Source organism: Xenia sp. Carnegie-2017, unplaced genomic scaffold (assembly GCF_021976095.1).
Source record: "Xenia sp. Carnegie-2017 unplaced genomic scaffold, XeniaSp_v1 HiC_scaffold_14, whole genome shotgun sequence".
Lineage (NCBI taxonomy): Eukaryota > Metazoa > Cnidaria > Anthozoa > Malacalcyonacea > Xeniidae > Xenia > Xenia sp. Carnegie-2017.
The window spans coordinates 4,014,627-4,034,760 of NW_025813447.1; the positions used below are offsets into that span (position 1 = coordinate 4,014,627).

The window sequence follows — 20,134 nt, forward strand, 5'->3', positions numbered from 1 at the left end:
TCACAGGACTACGACACGCAACAGGCCATGTTTTTCATTTTTCTGCCATCACACCGCGCCAGAAAAGCATGAAACAAAATTTCATGATATTGTTTTGCTTATTTTATCAAAACATCTTGAAATAACTCTTACTCTTTTCACATGCTCACCAAACACAATACTTTGGAGCTAATGGGGATGCAATTAAATGATTTTTAGAATATGCAATAATAATTGATGTAATCATAATTAGATTCCGTCTAGCCATGGCGTTCTTATGGTGTGATTTCATGACGTCAATCGGTAATGTTGATAGTTACTTCAAAGGGCCGATGCAAATCATGAAATCAATAGAAGTTCTTAAGGTACAATATGGATTTTTCTAAAACGCGACCGACGGGAAAAACAAGCTATACCACGAAAACACAAATTGGTAAATGACAAAATTAATTAAAAATCTGGAAATTTTAATTGGCACTACTGCAAAGTACAACAAACTTAAAATCATCGTGAGCACTTATTTTTTTCAGTATTGGCCTGAATAAATGTTAAACCGTTCAGGGTTGTGTATTTACTTTTAACTCTTGGGGAGTTGCAGCTCTAGCAATGTGTTCAAAATGACTTCTAACTGCTCAATTTAAAAGTCAAACTATACCTTCAGACCATTGCTATTTGTAATGAATTTCCAACAGAAGAAAATTTTGCCTATAGAGTTTTAAATAAGTTGTTTGTAAATGTAAATATATGCAGGAAGAGCCGGAGTAACTTGTTTTCACTCACCCGAGACACGCCACTGCTCTTGTTTGATTGACATACATATTAAGAAGATCTTACACGTAATTTATTTCTCTATAGAATACGTAAAAATTTGTCAAAATTTAACAATAATTTTTGGTGGAGTTAAACTCAAACATGATCATAATGTTTCGCATGTGTGCCATGTCCAGTCCTTTTGCAATGCCTTCACTACAATGTTTTATCATTGCAATGTAAGGTAAAGATATGCCTTTGCTGTAATCTTTTTCCATGCATTTAGATCAAAGAAAAGATCAATGTAAGTGTGGCTGTAGCAGAGTGACTCAGGGTGGGGGTGCTCTCAATCTTAAAAAATGCTTTAAATTAACCGACTGGGAGACCCTAAAAACTGTTCTATGCATAAATAAAATTGGAGAACTATATTGAGGAGTGGACAAAACAAATTTTTGGGGCACGTATCCAATAATGCTGTTTAATAGCGTATCCAATGGTGAGATGATTGCCAAACTTTTGTATCCACACTTCCAGATTCTTCGTCTTTCTCACAATCATACTTGAAAATGATATCACAAAAATAAAATTAAACTTGGGCATTTTCTAAAGAGAGCACCTGCTTTGTTCGTGCTTGTTTGTTATTGCTATTTTGAGCTACGTCTATGTTATTGTTCTTCATGTAAAAAATATTTTCCTACCTTGAGTTTGCCCTGCAACTTGACAGCAAATTGTCCCGAAAAAGCACTGTTTTCATATTTTGGGGGTGTAACACCCACATACCCCAATAGTTACGCCCCTGCTTGTATGACTTAATAAAATTGTTTCCATTGCATGCAAAATTCATGTAAATCACTATTTTTATCACATGCCTTAACTGGAGTTAATCTTTTATTAAAGTATTTTGCTTGATTCATGGGGGACGTATTAATAATTGTTCGAGTCTCTCCTCAAAATAGACAAGCGGTCGCAATCAATGCAATACATTGAAATTCCATGAAAAACCATGGTGAGAGCTTGTTTTAAAAATATCCAATTTAATATCAATATTAAAAAATGTCGAATGAGTACATTTCTTTAGAAATTCAAATGCACTTTTTGCACCATCAAATTCCTTCGTATTGCTGCTGCCTACTTCTTTGCCCGAAAAGATGAAATTATTTCAAGTTATGCCTGTCTAATTATATTATTATAAGAAATTAAGTTTATGTGCTACAGATGTACACAGTAAGTATAATTAAGAATAAGATGATAGAATACTAATGTTTGTCATCACATTATCAGCTGGATGCTTTCTCAAAATCGAAGGTTGGCTATACTTCATGTGTGAAATTCCCTTCAAACATTTGGTACGAATTTGTGCTTCACATGAACATAAGAGTTTTAAGAAGGTGATAGACAAAAAAACACTGACTCATTATGAATACTACATGGTTTCTTCATCAATCCTATCATACAAAATAGATTTATTGAGTAATTTACATGAATCTGAAGCATAGCCTATATAAATATCATAGTGCACCAACCTTATATTGAGTTTTTTGTTATACATTTGTCCATATCTCCCGATTGACTAGATTCTTTAAAAGAGGAAAAATCCAATGAAGCATTATCTTTAATATGCTTTTGGTCTAGCTCTTCATCGGGTAGCATCTACATAGGCTGGAAAGTTTTTTTCTTCTCGTGCGAGCTGCTTGTCTTTTGAAGGACCTTGATAATTTTTTTTTAAAACTGTTGCGTGTTGTGCACGAATTTTTTGAAAAAACTAAAAATTCCTCAATGCCAACAATTTGACTTTGTCACTTTCCCCACTCAGTGTTGTTGGAAGTTCTTCAGCGTGAGGTGGAGGAAAAGCCGAAAAGCAAACTTTACATGAGATAGTCTTTAACTAAGACAAATCACCTTCATCGTTTCTAGACGTAATTTTACTGGAAAATTGTTGATTTCAATAAAGAAAACGAGATCCATTCTTTTGAATGCAGCTTGATTTACATTAACAGTTCTGTGTTTGCGACGTTAAACAACCTGAGGAACAATTCAAGATAAATCAATTGTACCACAGAAATATCCGTTAAATTCCATTTCATTCCATAGGTTTTTGCCAGCTCAAGATTCACGTTACAGCATCTTTGTCGTCATTTGCATGCTTTGTAAATGTATATCGAACACAGTCAGGGCATTTGACATTTCTAAACGGATAAAACCAATCTTCACAAAATACACACTTGCCTTTTTGAAACATCGCAAATCATTTCCATGTTAATTGATTTAAGGTACAGATAATTTATTTTTCAAGATCTCTAAAAGGGACGTAAAGACATTAGTCAATGTGAGTGCATGTAACGACATTATGGATCCATTACAACGGTTCTCAAAGAAGCACCTCTTACCTGACTGTTACTCATTAGTCATTACAATTAATATGTCCAAGATGGCTTAATCTTTATGAAGATACTCAATTTTCGACTCCTCCTTTCCGCCGTATCATTATTATATTTCGAAAGTACAATTTGAATTCAAAACTCTAGGCTCTAAGTTGTGTTTACACTTTTGCACAGTGTACACAATGAGGGTGCAAAACACAAAAAAGACAATGGCTAGCAATTAACAATAAAATGATTAATTCCTTAAGACAACAGAGCTCGACAGATTGTAAAACGCATAAGACAGCAGCACATTAAGATTTGAAAGTTGTATTATAGCTCCTTCAACATAACAAAACAATTCGTTATTATAATAGTTTTATCCTGCACAATATATGTGTGGTCTATACATAACTACAGTGTTCGCAATCGTTTCCTTAAATTAAACGAAGTGAGCCAAAAAAATCTACTTAACAAGTGTATCAGTGCTGGTTTATTTTTTCATAAGAAGCTTCACAACGCTATGGAATTAACAAAAAATTAGTGGTTATAATCTGGTACCTTAAATAAAGCGGAATTTCTTAAACATTAATGCACATGTGTTTGGTTAGACATCGAGAAAAACATCCTTAAGTTGCTTTGGCAGAACGATGATCAATATTTCCTTATTTAAAGAATTAAATGGATAATGAAATGTATATTTTTCTGTTTTGCGAAAAAAAGGGATGCAAATGCAGTGATCTATTGTAGCCGAAACTTTAGGACTTACAAATGCATAAAACAACCTATTTTATTTATGTAAAAAAATGAAGCATGCATACAAATTATAAATTTAATTTACATTACTAGGCAAAGCTCTCGTCAATGGAATGTATTTCCTTCAAGATTTAATAGAACAAAAATGAATTAGGTTTCGTTCATAGCCTTTTTTGTGAAAATGCATGAATTATTGTCTTTGGTGTGAAAATGCTTCAATTATTGTCTTTTTTTGAAATACGTGAGTCAATGCTTCAATTATTGTCTTTTGTGTGAAAATGTGTGAATTATAGTCTTTTCGTGAAAGACTGTCAAAATTTGTAAAAATGCATGAATAATAGTCTTTGTGTCAAACTTTGTAAAAATGCATGAAAATGCGTGAATTATAGTCATTTTGTGAAAAGGAGTAAAAATGTGTGAAAATTCAAAAATTATACTCTTTGCATGTAAAAATGTTAAAATTTTTGAAAATTCATGAATCATAGTCTTTTTGTGAAAAAGTATGAAAATTTCAGAAAATGCATGAATTTTAGTCTATGTGTGAAAACCAAAGAAAATTTGTAAAAATGCTTGAATTATAGTCTTTGTGTGAAAAAATGCGAAAATTTGTTAAAATACATGAATTTTTGTCTTTGTGCGAAAAAGTTTAAAAATTTGTGAAAGTGCATGAATTATTGTCTTTGTGTGAAAATTTGTAAAAATGTGTGAAAAATGCGTGAATTATAGTCTTTGTGTGAAAATTTGTAAAAATTTGTAAAAATGCATGAATTATAGTTTTTGTGAGAAAAAATGTCAAAATTTGTGAAAATGCATGAATAATAGTCTTGGTGTGAAAATTTGTAAAAATGTGAAAATGCATAAATTATAGTCTTTGTGTGAAAAAAATCAAAAATTTGTGGAAGTGGATGAATTATAGTCCTTGTTGGAAAAAGTTTGAAAATTTGTGAAAATGCATAAATTATAGTCTTGTGTGAAAATTTGTAAAAAATGTGTGAAAATGCATAAATTATAGTCTTTGTGTGAAAATTTGTAAAAATGTGTGAAAAATGCGTGAATTATAGTCTTTGTGTGAAAATTTGTAAAATTTTGTAAAAATGCATGAATTATAGTTTTTGTGAGAAAAAATGTCAAAATTTGTGAAAATGCATGAATAATAGTCTTATGAATGTTTTATGCAGTGCGGTGTTTGAAATTAAATGAAGATATGATCTTCGCACTTTGTTGGACAATTTAAGCAATTGTCTCATAAGCCTGAAAAAATCAGGTGACTCAACGGGAATCGAACCCATGATCTCTGCGGTGCCGGTGCAGTGCTCTGACCAACTGAGCTATGAAGTCACACAGTGGTGAGCAGGTCAATTTTGTTGGGCTCATGTTTTCTCGTGAAACGAATGTTATATGAATGTTTTATGCAGTGCGGTGTTTGAAATTAAATGAAGATATGATCTTCGCACTTTGTTGGACAATTTAAGCAATTGTCTCATAAACCTGAAAAAATTGTGACTATCTTTATGTTTTCATTTATGTCTACCTTTATATCTACCTTTATGCATGTCTACCTTTATGTCTACCTTAATGTATATCTTTATGTTTATCTTTATGTCTACTTTTATGTCTACCTTTATGTTCACCTTTATGTCTACTTTTATGTCTACCTTTATGTTTACCTTTATGTCTACCTTTATGTCTACTTTTATGTCTACCTTTCAGTCTACCTTTATGTCTACCTTTATGTCTACCTTTATGTCTACCTTTATGTTAACCTTTATGTCTACCTTTATGTCTACCTTTTGTCTACCTTTTTGTCTACCTTCTTGTCTACCTTTATGTCTACGTTATCTTTTGGGTGCGTTTATGTCTATTTTTATGTTTTATGTGTAACTTAGTGACTATATTCAAGTCTATTTTTGTGTTCTCCTTTATGTTTACTTTTATGAGTACTTTTATGTCTACGTAGCTCATTTCGAGAAAAAACCAACAACGTATAGTTACATATACCATAGTTTATTGAGAGAACCACCTTAAAATGTATAGTTACACAGATCATGATTTCAACTACCGTAGCCTATTGACCAAATTATCACGCCCATAATTACCATAGATTTGCGTCTCGAGTAAGCAAATACTCTTTTATCTTCATCCATATCATTTAACCTTTTATTTATTTTATCTTTCGCATAAATAACATACTTCTTCAACATTTCCCGTGACAAAGGATCAACTCCAGTGGTTGGACTTGATTCGTGAAAAATATAAATAAAGAAAAGCTGAATTATAAAGGTAAGTCCTACATCATTACGAAAAACGTGTTTGAATGCAATGATGATTGATAAGGCTGGAAAATATTTGGCAACGCAATTGATTAACTTTCTTCTCCTTTCCTCCATTACAGATCATCACAGACTACGTATGTCTGCAGTATGATATTATTTACTATCGATTCAATATGAAACATACCATTTCAATATCTTCATTGTTATTGTTTTTGTCGCCTTTTTGCTCTCAGCTTGGATAACATTTTACGTGACTTTCAAAGGAAAACTTTGCGAGAACCTGGACCTGCAAAAGTACATTTATTAATTATTGCGAATTGTGCATGTACTAAATCATGAAATATTCACAATAAAGTCTACAGTATTACAAAGAGCAATCATCCACCTCCATCCATACTTTCCTAACTTCACATCAAAGATTTCCACATGCATTGTAAGCTGCTACATAATTGTAAACTCCACAAAGCCAATTAAAATTTTCAAGTTCATACTTGTTGAGAATGTATAAAAATTTACTGCTTAGGTTTTTCAAGAACTTAAAATCTCTTACGTTTATGTGGTGCGTACAATCCAATGAAACATGGCTCCAAATTAATTAAGACTAATTTCCAGTCCAATAAAATACTATACGTTAAGTAAGCATTTAAAGCTTTATACAATATTTTATACTTCAACCTATTAAAACTTACACAGTTTAAAAATATACCACAACAGCTAATTAGTTTAAAAAGATTATGCTATAAGAATTAATATATTTAAAAAATATACTACAGCAATTAATAAATGTAAAATGCACCTGCATTGGATCAAGAAGATCTCACAAAATGTCAAATCTGGGAAAAATGAGTCTCACAAATCGAGCTAAAACACACCAAAGCACTTCATTAAAACCAAAGTAGCATTTTGCCAAGTTCTTGTCGGATACATGATCGTAGTTAGTATGACATCTTCGTTTTCTGAAAAATTCATACATGGGTCGTAACATGATGTATGAGCTATAATGTTTTATGTGGGTATTCACGGAAGGAATGGCATGAAATATGAGGATAAGCTGTAGTAATTAAGTATGCACGGGTGGAATGGCATAATATATATCAGGATATAGTGTATTATATGAACGTTTAGTGGTATTATGATGTGATAGTAATGTGTTACGACACAGGCGATGTTTGCTGTATACAATAAGCTAGAAACAACATACCACATATCTGTAGAGAAGTCACTAACCAATCTTATAGAGATTAAAATACTTTGCTGTTTCACGGCTTCATAAATGCTTATTCCATCACCATCATTCATCTGAGAAATATAAAAAGACATCGCCCATATAATCCAGACTAACTAAAAAAATATAAAAATTTCAATTAAGAACTTTTTTCTTGGAAGGCATGATACTATAAATCAATAATATAAAGCACACGATTATCTTCTCTAGATATCTAATCATATGTTCATGTTTTGTATTTAATGTTATAAAATTCATGGTTGCCTTTTCTACGTATCTAGTCAAATGTTCATGTTGTCCATTCAATTGTATAAAACACACCATTGCCCTCTTTAGATATCTAATAAAATGTTCATGTTGTCTATTCAATATTGATTTCACCTTGTCGTGTGATGCTAGCTTCTGGAGCTGAAGTCCACCGTCCTGTTGTAATAAAACGATTCATAAGGTTACAGGAAGACTTACCGAATAAAAAACATCACATTTTTACCATTGACATTGTAGCAACAATTCCAGGCCCGACCATCAATGTCTCTCTTATTGTCTGCAATATTATGTAATTTTATGTAATATTATGCAATACTATGTAATATTGTTGTAATATTTTAAAAATGAATTCCAAATAGTATTTAAAGGGGAAGTCAGATCCCAAAAAAACTTTTTATCAAATGAAAGATTTTATTTTTACAAACCATATTCCAAAGTTTGAAAGCTCCAATCAAAATTATACCGGAGATATGAAACCACAAAATCATGAAATTTTGCTGTAAAAGCTGCAGCCATTGTATACATGCGAGCGAAGCCGCGATCAAGCAGCGGCTTCCGTTCTTGACGTCACTGCGCGGTGAGCGCGATAGCGCTCAAAATTTCATATACAAAACAAACACAAAGTCTTCGATGCGTGTTTCTTTCTCGATATTTATTTTCCTTTCTTTATAAATATGCCTTACTGTATGGTACCCGGTTGCACTAATTGTTCAAAAAAAACCAAAGGAAGTGAAATATCTTACCATCGCTTGCCAAATGATCAATATATTCGTAAAATGTGGCTAGGGCGAATTCGACGTGATAATTTGCCTAAACCTAATTCATGCTATGTGTGCAGCGCGCATTTCACGCCAGATTGTTTTGAAGGTTCCCTGAAAGATTTATTTGGAATGAAAGCAAAAAAAGCATTAAAACCCGGTAGTGTCCCTTCAATATTCCCCTTTCTAAAGCGTAAACCAGAGCGGGAATCCTCAAGTAAGAGGCAGAAAAGAAAAGCGATGCAAGAGGTAGCCCATTAATGTTATTTTTACAGAATAATTTTTGATATTATTTATCTTGAGCATGAATAAGTATGTATTGATATATATAAGTGAGATCATTATATTAAAATTTTCTTTTGAACATTACACTTGAAACATTTTTTAATTAAATGAATCTAAATTCCACAATGTGCAGGAATTAGCCAGTATGCTTGAACAACCCAGTGATGCTGAAGACTCTTCACTCACATTGTCCATGACCATGACTGAAATAGAGCCAGAAATAGATACTTTAGCTGGAAGAAGTGTGGCAATACTATGTGATAGTGATACTCCAAGTAGTGTTGATGCTGAAACACAGTGTGAAAAGATTTCAACACGCAGTATTGCAGTTCAGACACTGGCACAGAGGAAAAAGCCAAGAAGGAAAATAAAATACAGTAACTTTTCAAAAATCTCTAGTCCCATGAACAATAGTGCACATTCAATAGTGAACTTAGGTTTTGTGAACAAGGACCAGTTCTATAATATGCAGGATGAAATTGTCTTTCCAGTGATTAATAGCACCTATAGAAAACAGCAAAAAACTATAATAGAAAAATATACCAAGGCAGACATACCAATAGATTTATGTGGTGATGGAAGATGTGATAGTCCAGGTCACAATGCAAAGTATGGCACATACACGCTGATGGAAGAAAACAGTGGGAAAATTGTTGATTTTTCTTTGATACAGGTATCTGAAGTGTCTTCTTCCAATGCAATGGAGAATGAAGGTTGCCAGAGATCTTTAAATAATGTCATGGGTGAAAAACTCCAAATTAGATCATTGACCACAGATCGCCACATCCAAATAACATCAGAGCTGCAGAAAAAATATCCTCATATTATTCACCAATATGATGTATGGCACTTATCTAAATGGATAACAAAAAAGCTTACCAAAAAAGCAAAAAAACATGCTTCCCTTCAAAAGTGGATTCAGTCAGTGTCGAACCATCTGTGGTGGTGTGCGCAAACATGTGAAGGAAACGCTGATATTCTATGTGAAAAGTGGGTGTCTATTTTGAATCATGTTATAAACATACACCAATGGAAAAGTAGTAAGTATTTTAGGAAGTGTTCACACGAAAAGCTTTCTAGGAGGAGAGAAAGAAAGACAAAATGGTTAACACCACGGTCTGCAGACTACATTGCCTTAGAAGATGTCGTTTTGAACAAGAAATTGTTGAAAGACATAACAAAACTTACAGAATTCCATCACACTGGCAACCTGGAAGTGTACTATTCATTACTATTGAAATATGTTCCAAAACGCCTTCATTTTTCATACAATGGCATGGTTGCAAGAACCCAATTGGCTGTGATCGATCATAATTCAAACACTGAAAGAAAACAAGCTCAGTTGAAAAATGGCAATTCCAGATACAAAATAGTTTTTCCAAAAGGCCGTAATAAATGGATAGCCAAACCAATAACAGAGAACAAATCATTTTCCTTTGTGCAAAGCCTAATGGAAAATGTTGCCTCATATGACCATCAAATTCCAACAGCAAGGTTAAGTAACATTCCCAAAAACATTGTAAATGTACCCAAGCCAAGTAAAGAGGAAGTGATATATGCTCATAGGTCAAGGATGGGCAAGAAAAAATAATGAAACTATACCTGCATCACTCATCAGCAAATTCAAAACCTTTAAATACAAAATCTTCTTCTAGACCAGGTGGAGGGAAATGTGCCCGAATACAACAAACAGCACAAGATGGCAAAGGATTCCTTATTTCTTTTCCCAAAATTCCCCAACACCATCTTACAAATTGTCTGTAAGCAACATGCCTTTGCCTCTTATGCTCTGGTCCTTCAAAAGCACTTTTCCCATACTGCTGCTTGTATTGACTCCACGCCAATCTCAATACCCAGTAATTTAAACATAAATTTTGGAATACAGGGTTGTCAGTGATACATTCTGGAACATCAATACCCTCGAATTCAGCTGACTCTTCATTAATATCCCTGCAAGCAGCAATCTCTTTGCAACATATACATTCTTCATGTCTGTCCATTATTTGACAATGACCGCATGTACACCTTGAAAGAAGAAAGTCATTTACGGATTTGACTTTGGCGTATATTTCGTACACTTAATGAAAAAAAAAATCAAATATTTGTAGATAACTATTACCAGTACTTATCTTGAAGTCTATTTGAGCCAGATTCAATTGAAGACTCAGCACTCGTTCCTTGCGAATCGTCTTCGGCGTCGCTACCCAAGTCGGTTTCAACCGGTTCATATGAGTAAGGCTGAATCGGTCGGCGTTAGATCATAGGTGAGATATGCACATATACGAAACTGCGCTTAATTGCGGTCAGCAGTAACAATCCACCCAGAACTCTTTAAGATTGCGCGCTTTCACCGCGAATTTTTAAAAAACAACAATGGACTCGTGCTGTTCTTCGATTAAAATGTTTTCATGGCAGAAAGACATATGGGAAAATTTTGAGGAATACAAAAGACACGCGCTCGGGATGGAGATGTGTGAGTTCAAATGCACTTTTCGGTAAGTATGTAATCATTGTAATGTCTACAATAATCACATAACTTCACGTCAGAATTCATACAATATATTATATTTAATCGTGCCGTCCGAGATTTCGATTGTTGCGATTATATAAAGCATGAATGAACAAATGATACACTTTTCATTGCTAATTATTATTGTAGTTTATTATCAATAATTCTGCAATTTGAGAGATTAATACTGATCAAAGGGCTCATATTTTCAAGGCAAAACCATTAAAGAGGTGATGAATTCTGGAAAGTCTTTGTCAAGGGTGCAATGGAGCCTTTCCAATTCAGATGGAATTTCATACGCCTTTGATGGAATTCCATTTATTTGTATTGGAACATTGAATTATCATTGTCATCAAGGTGAAGATATTGATAAAAGTACGAAAACAAAAAGAGCAAAGGAAAGAGATGAAAATGAGGTACTTACAACTCTATATCGTCACTTTTACTACACACATTTTCACAAATTTACCAGTGACAGCCCTGGTTCTTTGTTCTAACATATTTTTGTCGTTTGTTTTTTTAGGGTCACGATCACACGTTTAGAAAACGGAAAAAACATTTTCAACCTACCAAAAAAATTGGATGTCCGAGCAAAGTATATATGTCACGGATTTTTAAATTCCCACAGTACAAGGTAAGATAAAATTCGGTTCATATACTTAAGTCAAACTGATGTCTAGTTTTCAACAGCAAACTTAAAATTTCTGAAGTATTAAATCCCACGTTCTTTAATGTAATATGACAATTTAGGTTGAGGTTTCTTCTGGTGCTATAAAACCACGAAGAAAAATGCAAGAAAGAACATCCTTACTGAAAAACGCGTTGAAATCGTGGGAAAATCTGATTATTGAAGATACGTTTCTCTTGAAGCTTCCAAGTATGGATAGTCATAAATATCATGTGACGGAAGGAGAGGTAAAATCTTCACTAATTAAGATAAAAAAAACGGCTACATTTTTAGTAAACAAAATATACCCAAATTCCCAATAAACACAGGTAGCAGGTTTGAGAGAGCCAATAGATGCACAAGTAGTGCAAAAAATAAAAGAAATGCAAGTCATAGGTGTCCGCAGTGTTGCCGAAGTACGTCGGCATTTGGAAAAGTTTGTAAATGGGCATTTATTCAATAGTAAAGATTTGCCAGCTGAGTCAAGCCGCCGTTATTATCCAACAGACGTCGATATAAGGAACATCTTAAATGCAACCCGATCTGGAAAACAAAGATCTCCAGATGACCAATTAAATTTGGAGACAAAATTATCTGAGTGGCATGAGTTACATCCCGAAGACTTTATCTTTTACAGGGTAATGTATCATTGTCTACCTTGCGCTAACAAAACTTGCCATATTAACTCCAGTTGTATAATTTTTACTTATTTAACAGCCATTGACGGCGGAAGATGAAAAACACGTAAAAAGCACTTTTTTATTTGTGTATCAAGCGAAGTGGATGAAGCGCCTATTATTATTGTACGGGCAGGAGATGTGTCTCATGGATGCTACATACAGAACATGCAGGTGAAGAGATGTGATGCAAATACTATTCAAGCAGGAAAAAACTGTGAACACATTTTCCATTGTGATGGTACGCCTTGCCACTCTTCTTTTTATGCGTCAGATCAAATGTTGGATACATTGTCGTCGCAGTTTTATTCCAGAAAATGAAGACACTGGCTCAATATCCGAGGTACTCGAATATTGAGCAGGGAAAATCCGAGTGGAACCCCAGAAACATGATGGTGGACTTCTCACTGGCAGAAATTTCCGCGATTGAAGAGTGTTTTCCTAGTAAGAAAGAATAGCCATATATATGACAAAACACAATCATTGGTGGACATAAGGAACTCATTCAAAAAAACACTTACTGCCATGTTAATGAATTCGTTGTACTCATGAAAGAGCGACGTGTGATTGTGTAGTTATCTAAAATAAAATAATTTTGCACTGTCAATCATAAAATGTTACCCCCTAGTTTTACAAATTTTTAAAAACATTTTCTTTCTAATTGTTAAGAAACGCATGTCCACGTGTGCGATTTTCACCGCGAAAAAGCCTGGGGTGAATGGTTATCTAAAAGTAGTAATGGTGTGAGTATGTATAAAGATGAAGTGTTGAGGCACTTGCGAAACATCGCCCAGAGTGAAAACCAAGCCACTCTTGATGAGAACATCCAGGCACTCAAAAAAAGCAGGCCATGGAAGGAATCAGTCCAACTACAAAACTATTTTTTAGACTTTTGGGGTTTATACTTAGAGGTAAGACTCACAATACCAAGAAGGAACAATAAATTATGCTCCCAGGAAAACACACATGCTTATATGCCCTTCAGACGTACATTGTCTATTATGTTATAAATATAGTTATGAATGTATTTACCACCATACTTAAATTAAAGTATTTGTTGCATTATTACTGACTTTATGCTTTAGAAATGGGTTCGCTTTTTTCGAGATGAACATCTTCGTATTGCAATTTATACAAACAATGGTATCGAAAGACAAAATAACTGGCTCAAGCACTCATATCTCGAAAGTAGACGAAATAACTCGGTGTCTGATCTGGTTGACGTAATAATCAACCATTTTTTACCTGATAGTTACAAGAAGTAAGTGATGGTACAATATCCGCTCCTTGAGAATTTGTACAACTTGATTATGATCGTCTTCTTTAAAATTTTGTAAGTTTTCTCATGTACGTATGGTAATTTTACATAGATACAAAGAGCAAAACATTCGATGTACGTCATCATATCGAGGCTACGATGATCGTGTTCCAAAGTATCTCCACGACCGACCCAGAGGTGTTGTTCAACATATCATCAGTAGAATCGACTCTGGCATCCAGATTTCAAACATTAAAAAAGAGACTCCAAAGCTTTTCATCGTACAAGGAGCAGAATGCGCATACCAAGTAAGGCTTGGCTCAGACGAAGAGTTACCATCGTGTCAGTGTCTCGACTTTCGAACAAAGAAACTTCTCTGCAAGCACATATGCGCAGTTGTTCAACAGCCAGACATAGGGTGGGAATCATTGGGCAGAAAATTCGACAAGTACCCCCTGTTTACTTTGGATAAAGTGATAACTCAACGGTCTTCCTCTTCCGCTACAAAACCATCGTCAAATTCAGAATACACACCTGAGCAACACATAATAGAGAAAAAGGATAGTGATCAGGTAATACATGTCAGCAAATCAAATAATAGAAACCTTTCTTACCGGAGAAAGTCTAACATACGTAAGCAATGCATCCAATCATTGAAGAGTCTTCAAGATGAACTGTATGTGGTTACAGATAGGAACGTTCTGAGTAAAGCCCTGGTTATGCTTGACGAAATAATTGCGTACACAAGGAAGAATCATCCTAATGAAGAGGGTGTATCGTTGAAAGACAAGTCTTTGTCACCTAAAAAACAGGTGATAAAAACACAGGCTCAAAAGCAGACAAAAACTCGCCAGTTAAAGCAGAGAGCGAAAAAATTAGTAAAAGAGTTGGTGCAGTTGCTGAAGCTAGGAGCAAAACAATTCTAATAGATGATGATGGTGGAATAAAAGAGGAAAGAAAGAGGAATATACACAGTGAGTTATCACATGGAAAAAAAGTAAAAAACAAAGAAGGATTTTTCAGAAGAAACAATCAATCCTCATGACTGCTGGGTAAAGATCAACGGCATTGGATTGACGTATCGGCAAAAGAAATATTGGCGAGTAATTGCGGATGGCTAACTGACGACCATGTTGATGCTGCACAACATCTCATCAAAAACATGGAAACAAATGTTGGTGGCCTTAATTCCATTGTGACAATGACTTACTCCAGTAGATTCGCGCTCCCCCATGAGCAAAATCAAACCATTCAATGCCATAATACTGGTTTACACTGGGTCACGTCAAGCTCCATCACAGGAAAAGTCATTGTCTATGAAAGTCTAAACACCAGCTTGAATGCTTCTTTGAGACGGCAAATCATTAATTTGTACAAAGGACTTTGTCTTGACGATGGCTCACTTGACGTTACGGTGGTACTTCAACAGCGTCAGAAGGGAGGATCTGACTGTGGCCTATTTAGCATAGCAAATGCAGTCGCACTTGCTCAGGGGATAGACCCTTGCAAGATTTCGTGGTTACAGCAAGATATGCGTACCCATTTGATGAAATGTTTCAAGCAAATGAAATTGGAAATGTTTCCACATCGTGTGAATTCTGCAGTTTGTACACTAAGTCATTACGTCATCAGTGTATACTGTGTTTGTTTTCGGCATATCCCTGAAGCTGAAATGGTTTACTGCAATAACTGTAAGAATTGGTATCATCATCAACCTCCTTACAATTGCATCAAACTTTCTGTAAAGCAAAGTACAGCATTAGTAACAGATAAACCATTCTTATGTTCATATTGTGAAGTATCTTGCTAAATTTTCTAAAGAGGAGCTCTTCCTTTTCTTTCTGAATTGTTTCACAACAGTTTATTAAATCTTAAGAATTACAAATTTTTATAAGTAATGCAGTATGTGACTATCTGTAAATTTCATTAAGATCCCTGTTCAAGGAGATGCTTAGCTGTGTAAATATTGTGCACATATAAAATAATTTGACAAGTTCAGCTCTTTCTTCTAATATATGTATGGAACAAGTTAAATAATCATGTAGGTTAGTAACTATTAAAGAACATTTTTTAACACATATTAGCAAAATGACATCATAAACAGTAACATCTCATAAGAAATCGTGCATCTAAGTTTCCCAGATTCCCTGACTTTAGACATATCTTTGAACTGCAAAGGTGTAATAGGCTGTGTAGCCAAATACATGAACAAATTGAAAACAGTTTGCCGGGATTAGGTGAAAACTAAGGTGTTTGCAATTTGCAATATATACCATACAGTTCATCAAGATTACAATCTTTTTCACTATGGACAACTTGTTAGTTTGATAACTAGTGTTTATGCAAAAATAACTCAAATTTCTGTTTTTTTATTACCATCTGTTGCACAGAAGGGTTAATGATTAATGATGTACTGCTCCTTTGAAAATATTAATATATATTAATATAAATATCATAATCTCATGTATATTGGTGTCATTCAATTAATATAAACGTCATAACTTCATAAGGAATTTCCTAACAAATTTGTAATTTTAAAAATTAACAAATTATATAACCTGTTAGAGCTAAACCATTGTTGTTTGGTTTATGTAATATCATGATTCTTACATGCCAGTTTATACTTTTGGAAAACCTCTTAAAACATTATATCAAATGATCATAGCAAGCTTCTTGTAAACAATCCAAAATTAATGAACAGAGGAAGTTAAGAAGTTTGATGCATAATTTAGAAAAACATGGCACTAGAATAACTAAAATTTAATATAACAAACATTTTGAAATCAGCAAATCGTGAGAATAATGATTGCAATGAAAAATGTTTCATTGCAAAATAAGGTTTATTTCCATATGTGGGTTGAAATTATCTCGATTCCCAATGTTATTCAACCATACTTTTGTCTTTCAGATAGATGTTATTGTAAACAAGATAAAATTTCGTAAACCAACCTTGTAGTTCAAGAACAATCTTTGAATTCAATCATGGTTTAAATTTGTGTTGCAACATATATATATATATACGAGAAAACCAATAAATATAATACAATATACAAAACGGTACAAAAAATCGAATAATCCACGGACGCATAATTCGCGATTTACATGGAAAGAGTCACTGTGGAATACCGCAGACCAACATTAAGCGCAGTTTCGTATATGTGCATATCTCACCTATGATCTAACGCCGACCGGCTGAATCATGTTTTCGTACACCATTATTTGCTCATTTTCCGGAAATATATCACTCACAACAGAGTGATCACTTGAAAATTCGTATGAATCATTCGTATCCATCACGTTATTTATTAAGCAAGTTTAAAATGATAAATACAGAGAGCTTTCACAAATGATTATGTGTTATGTGATGTTGATTGAAAGTTCCTTACCGCGCAGTGACGTCAAGAACGGAAGCCGCTGCTCGATCGCGGCTTCGCTCGCATGTATACAATGGCTGCAGCTTTTACAGCAAAATTTCATGATTTTGTGGTTTCATATCTCCGGTATAATTTTGATTGGAGCTGTCAAACTTTGGAATATGGTTTGTAAAAATAAAATCTTTCATTTGATAAAAAGTTTTTTTGGGGTCTGACTTCCCCTTTAACTAAACAATGCAACTGATTTTCTCCCTATATATGCATCTCTACTCTATATAACAACCGTCATAGATCACCATCTTTCTCCACTCATAGTGCAAAACCCCATAAATCATCATTCGTCTACAACTAATACCAAACCTTCATAGACCACCATTTACCTCTACTCCTATTGCCAAACACCATACTCCTCCACTCCTTGCACCAAATCTCCATAGACCCCAATTCCAATTTACGTCTTTTGCCAAAACACCACAGACCACCATGAAGGTATACTCAAAGTACCAAACTTCCATTGACCTCCTGTCCGCTCAACTCGTATCTCCAACTTCCACGGACCACACGTCTAAAACAAACCTCCATATATATTCACACGGTATTACTTGTCGTACAAACCCTGTGTGCTTTGCGCAAATTAGCTCTTGGATTTTAAATATTCGACTAAAATTTGAAACGACAACAAGAACTTGTAATACAATGAGCAAAACTCAACTTTTGTGAACGAAATTTCCAAAAACACGAAAGAAATGACATTTAAAAAAGATGAAATAAACGATATTTCAAAAAGACGTCATGAATGACAGTTCAAAAGGAGAACATAGCTTAACCACATTTCGAAAAAGCGAAATGAACGAAATTTAGAAAACGACGACATGGACAGCATTTAAAAAACGACGACATGAATAACATTTCATAAATGACGACATGAACGACTTTTCAAAAAGGGAACATAAATAACATTTTGAAAACGTGACATGAGCGACATTTCAAAAAGTGCAAAAATATGTAAAACCTTTCACCAATTATTATTGCCGATGACCAAATGTAACAAATAACTGCATAGTAAAACTTTAATAAAGAAAAATGGGAAGCATTTAACGACAGTAACACACAGTAGTGTATTGTCTGACTATTGAAACAGAAAAAAAGTTACTAAATATAAAGTTGACAAACTATGCAAAGTTTCTTAGCAAGCTATATTTGAGCTCTTTCGTGGCTTCTCTGGCTACAAATGAATACAATTAACAACTAAATAGGCAATTAAAGGAATAAAAATCAAGCAAATAAAAAGTATAACTACGAAAATCGTTATTTATTGTTCTTTCCATTGCAGAATTTCATCAGAATCTTTTACTTTCAAAGCTATTTTTTCTATTTCATCGCTAATGCGCCTTTTTTCCTTTTTGCACTTTTCAGCCAGCTTGGGTTGGCCATCCATATCATAAAGTTGGTAAAGAAGTTCGTAGATTTCAATGAGCTGTGGATGATTTTTGGAAAGCGAATCTTCAATCAAACGTGAAGCTTTTATAAAATTTTCCTCGGCTTCTTCACATCTTCCAGTTTTGAGAAAACACCTACCGAAAATTGACAGGATTTTCGCACTTCCCGGATTGTAATCCGTGGGCACTTGTGGTTTCATTTTTCCCATAGCTTCTTGTGCATAATTCATGGCACGATTGTAGTTTGGATGATCTTGTAACAACATGCATCTGGCTAAAATTTGGAGTACGTCAGAAATTTTAACTTCATCACCAATTTTCATGTAAATTTCAATAGCTTTCTGCAGCTCTTTTTCTGCATTTTTACTATCACCTTTCTCTACTAGGCATAACCCAACATTTTTATGAGACTCAGCCAGCAAGTGATGGTTTTTCTGTGCAATTATTTTTCTTCTAATATTTTGGGCTCGGCAAATGAAATCAAAGGCCTTATCTTTCATTCCAAGATCTGTAAAAAGTAACCCCATGTTATTGAGTATTTCTGCCTTATCAAAGTTATCATTGTCTAAGATAAATTTGGCTGCATCCTTGTAAAGATTGAAAGTTTCCTCAAGTTTTCCTTGTTGACGCTTGCACCATGCTTCATAGATCAATACTTGGACACGTTTTTCATCTCTGATCTCATAATGGCGGATTTCATTCAAACAGTTTTCTGCATCTTGATATTGAAAGGTTTGGAGGTAACAGTGCACTTTTTCGATCAAGTTATCAACAATTAGATCATCATACTTTTGATCATCAAACTTCTGGTTGGCAAGTGTATCAACATTTGATTCGAATATTTCAAAAGCTTTAGAATAGTCTCCTTGTTCTTTGTAACATTTTGCAATGTCATAAGTTATCATAATAGTGGTAAGATCATTGCTGTCATTTGAAGACGTATGAAGACGTTCGCGAGTACGGTAAGAGACAATTGCTGACTTATATTCTTTCTTGCTTTCGTACGCAAGTCCTGCTGCTTTAGCAAGCTTTATTGCAACATTCAGCGAGTCTTCATGAACGTTTTCTACTTTAACAATGGACGCCAAGACAACAGCCATTGCACTGGCAACAACGTCGACAAGAAACATGTCATCCTGAACCTTTTCTTCTTCCATGGCATCTAACATCCTTTTTATATCGGTCTCATCCAACGTGAATGATTCTAAGGAACTACCACGTGGTGACAACCTTTGAAACAAAAATTCATCCAATGTATGGCTTTTGACAACTTCTTCAAACACCTTATTGCCATCATTAGATACTTCCAAAAGATAAGACACCCAAGTTTTAAGACCACCACTAGAAGGAGCTTTTAATTTGGGAGACGATGGAGGTGCAATTGATAAAACTGAAACACTTTTCGCGTTTTTAAAAAGTTCCTGTGCTCGTGGAATTGCTTGTTTTAACGGACAATTTGCACCTATACCACCATCAACATATTTAGCATTGCCAATTGTAACTGGAATCTCAAAGTAAACTGGAGCATTGGAGGTTGCGAGCAAGACTTCGTAGGCT

General features: G+C 34.2%; 1 protein-coding gene and 2 long non-coding RNA genes across 6 annotated transcripts; 1 reads left to right on the plus strand and 2 right to left on the minus strand.

Moving 5' to 3' along the window:
• Nucleotides 1-5,833: 5,833 nt before the first annotated feature.
• Nucleotides 5,834-8,141, minus strand: LOC124434499. Its single transcript, XR_006944790.1, has 7 exons — nucleotides 8,036-8,141; nucleotides 7,834-7,887; nucleotides 7,725-7,766; nucleotides 7,320-7,459; nucleotides 6,915-6,979; nucleotides 6,303-6,404; nucleotides 5,834-6,080 (listed from the first exon to the last, which is right to left on the minus strand). It is a non-coding gene; the product is annotated as an uncharacterized LOC124434499 (long non-coding RNA).
• Nucleotides 8,142-8,247: 106 nt separating this feature from the next.
• LOC124435357 lies at nucleotides 8,248-10,870 on the minus strand. 4 transcript variants are annotated; one of them, XR_006945009.1, is made up of 6 exons: nucleotides 10,773-10,870; nucleotides 10,256-10,678; nucleotides 9,842-9,975; nucleotides 9,533-9,632; nucleotides 9,211-9,455; nucleotides 8,248-8,856 (listed from the first exon to the last, which is right to left on the minus strand). It is a non-coding gene; the product is annotated as an uncharacterized LOC124435357 (long non-coding RNA). The 4 variants fall into 4 exon arrangements; XR_006945008.1 differs by lacking the exon at nucleotides 10,773-10,870 and having other exon boundaries at nucleotides 10,256-10,734; XR_006945011.1 differs by lacking the exons at nucleotides 8,248-8,856; nucleotides 10,773-10,870 and adding an exon at nucleotides 8,863-9,157 and having other exon boundaries at nucleotides 9,276-9,455; nucleotides 10,256-10,734.
• A 1,953-nt stretch (nucleotides 10,871-12,823) lies between these two features.
• Nucleotides 12,824-14,690, plus strand: LOC124434315. The gene is made up of 4 exons (XM_046984201.1): nucleotides 12,824-12,950; nucleotides 13,176-13,417; nucleotides 13,592-13,767; nucleotides 13,877-14,690. The coding sequence occupies exons 1-4, from the start codon at nucleotides 12,824-12,826 to the stop codon at nucleotides 14,688-14,690; spliced, it is 1,359 nt and encodes a 452-aa protein (XP_046840157.1).
• Nucleotides 14,691-20,134: the final 5,444 nt, after the last annotated feature.

Coding starts and splice junctions, on each gene's coding strand:
- LOC124434315 (XM_046984201.1), top strand. CDS start 12,824: ATGAAGACACTGGCTCAATATCCGAGGTACTCGAATATTGAGCAGGGA. Junction 12,951..13,175: donor GATTGAAGAGTGTTTTCCTA/GTAAGAAAGAAT, acceptor CTAATTGTTAAG/AAACGCATGTCCACGTGTGC. Junction 13,768..13,876: donor TTACCTGATAGTTACAAGAA/GTAAGTGATGGT, acceptor AATTTTACATAG/ATACAAAGAGCAAAACATTC.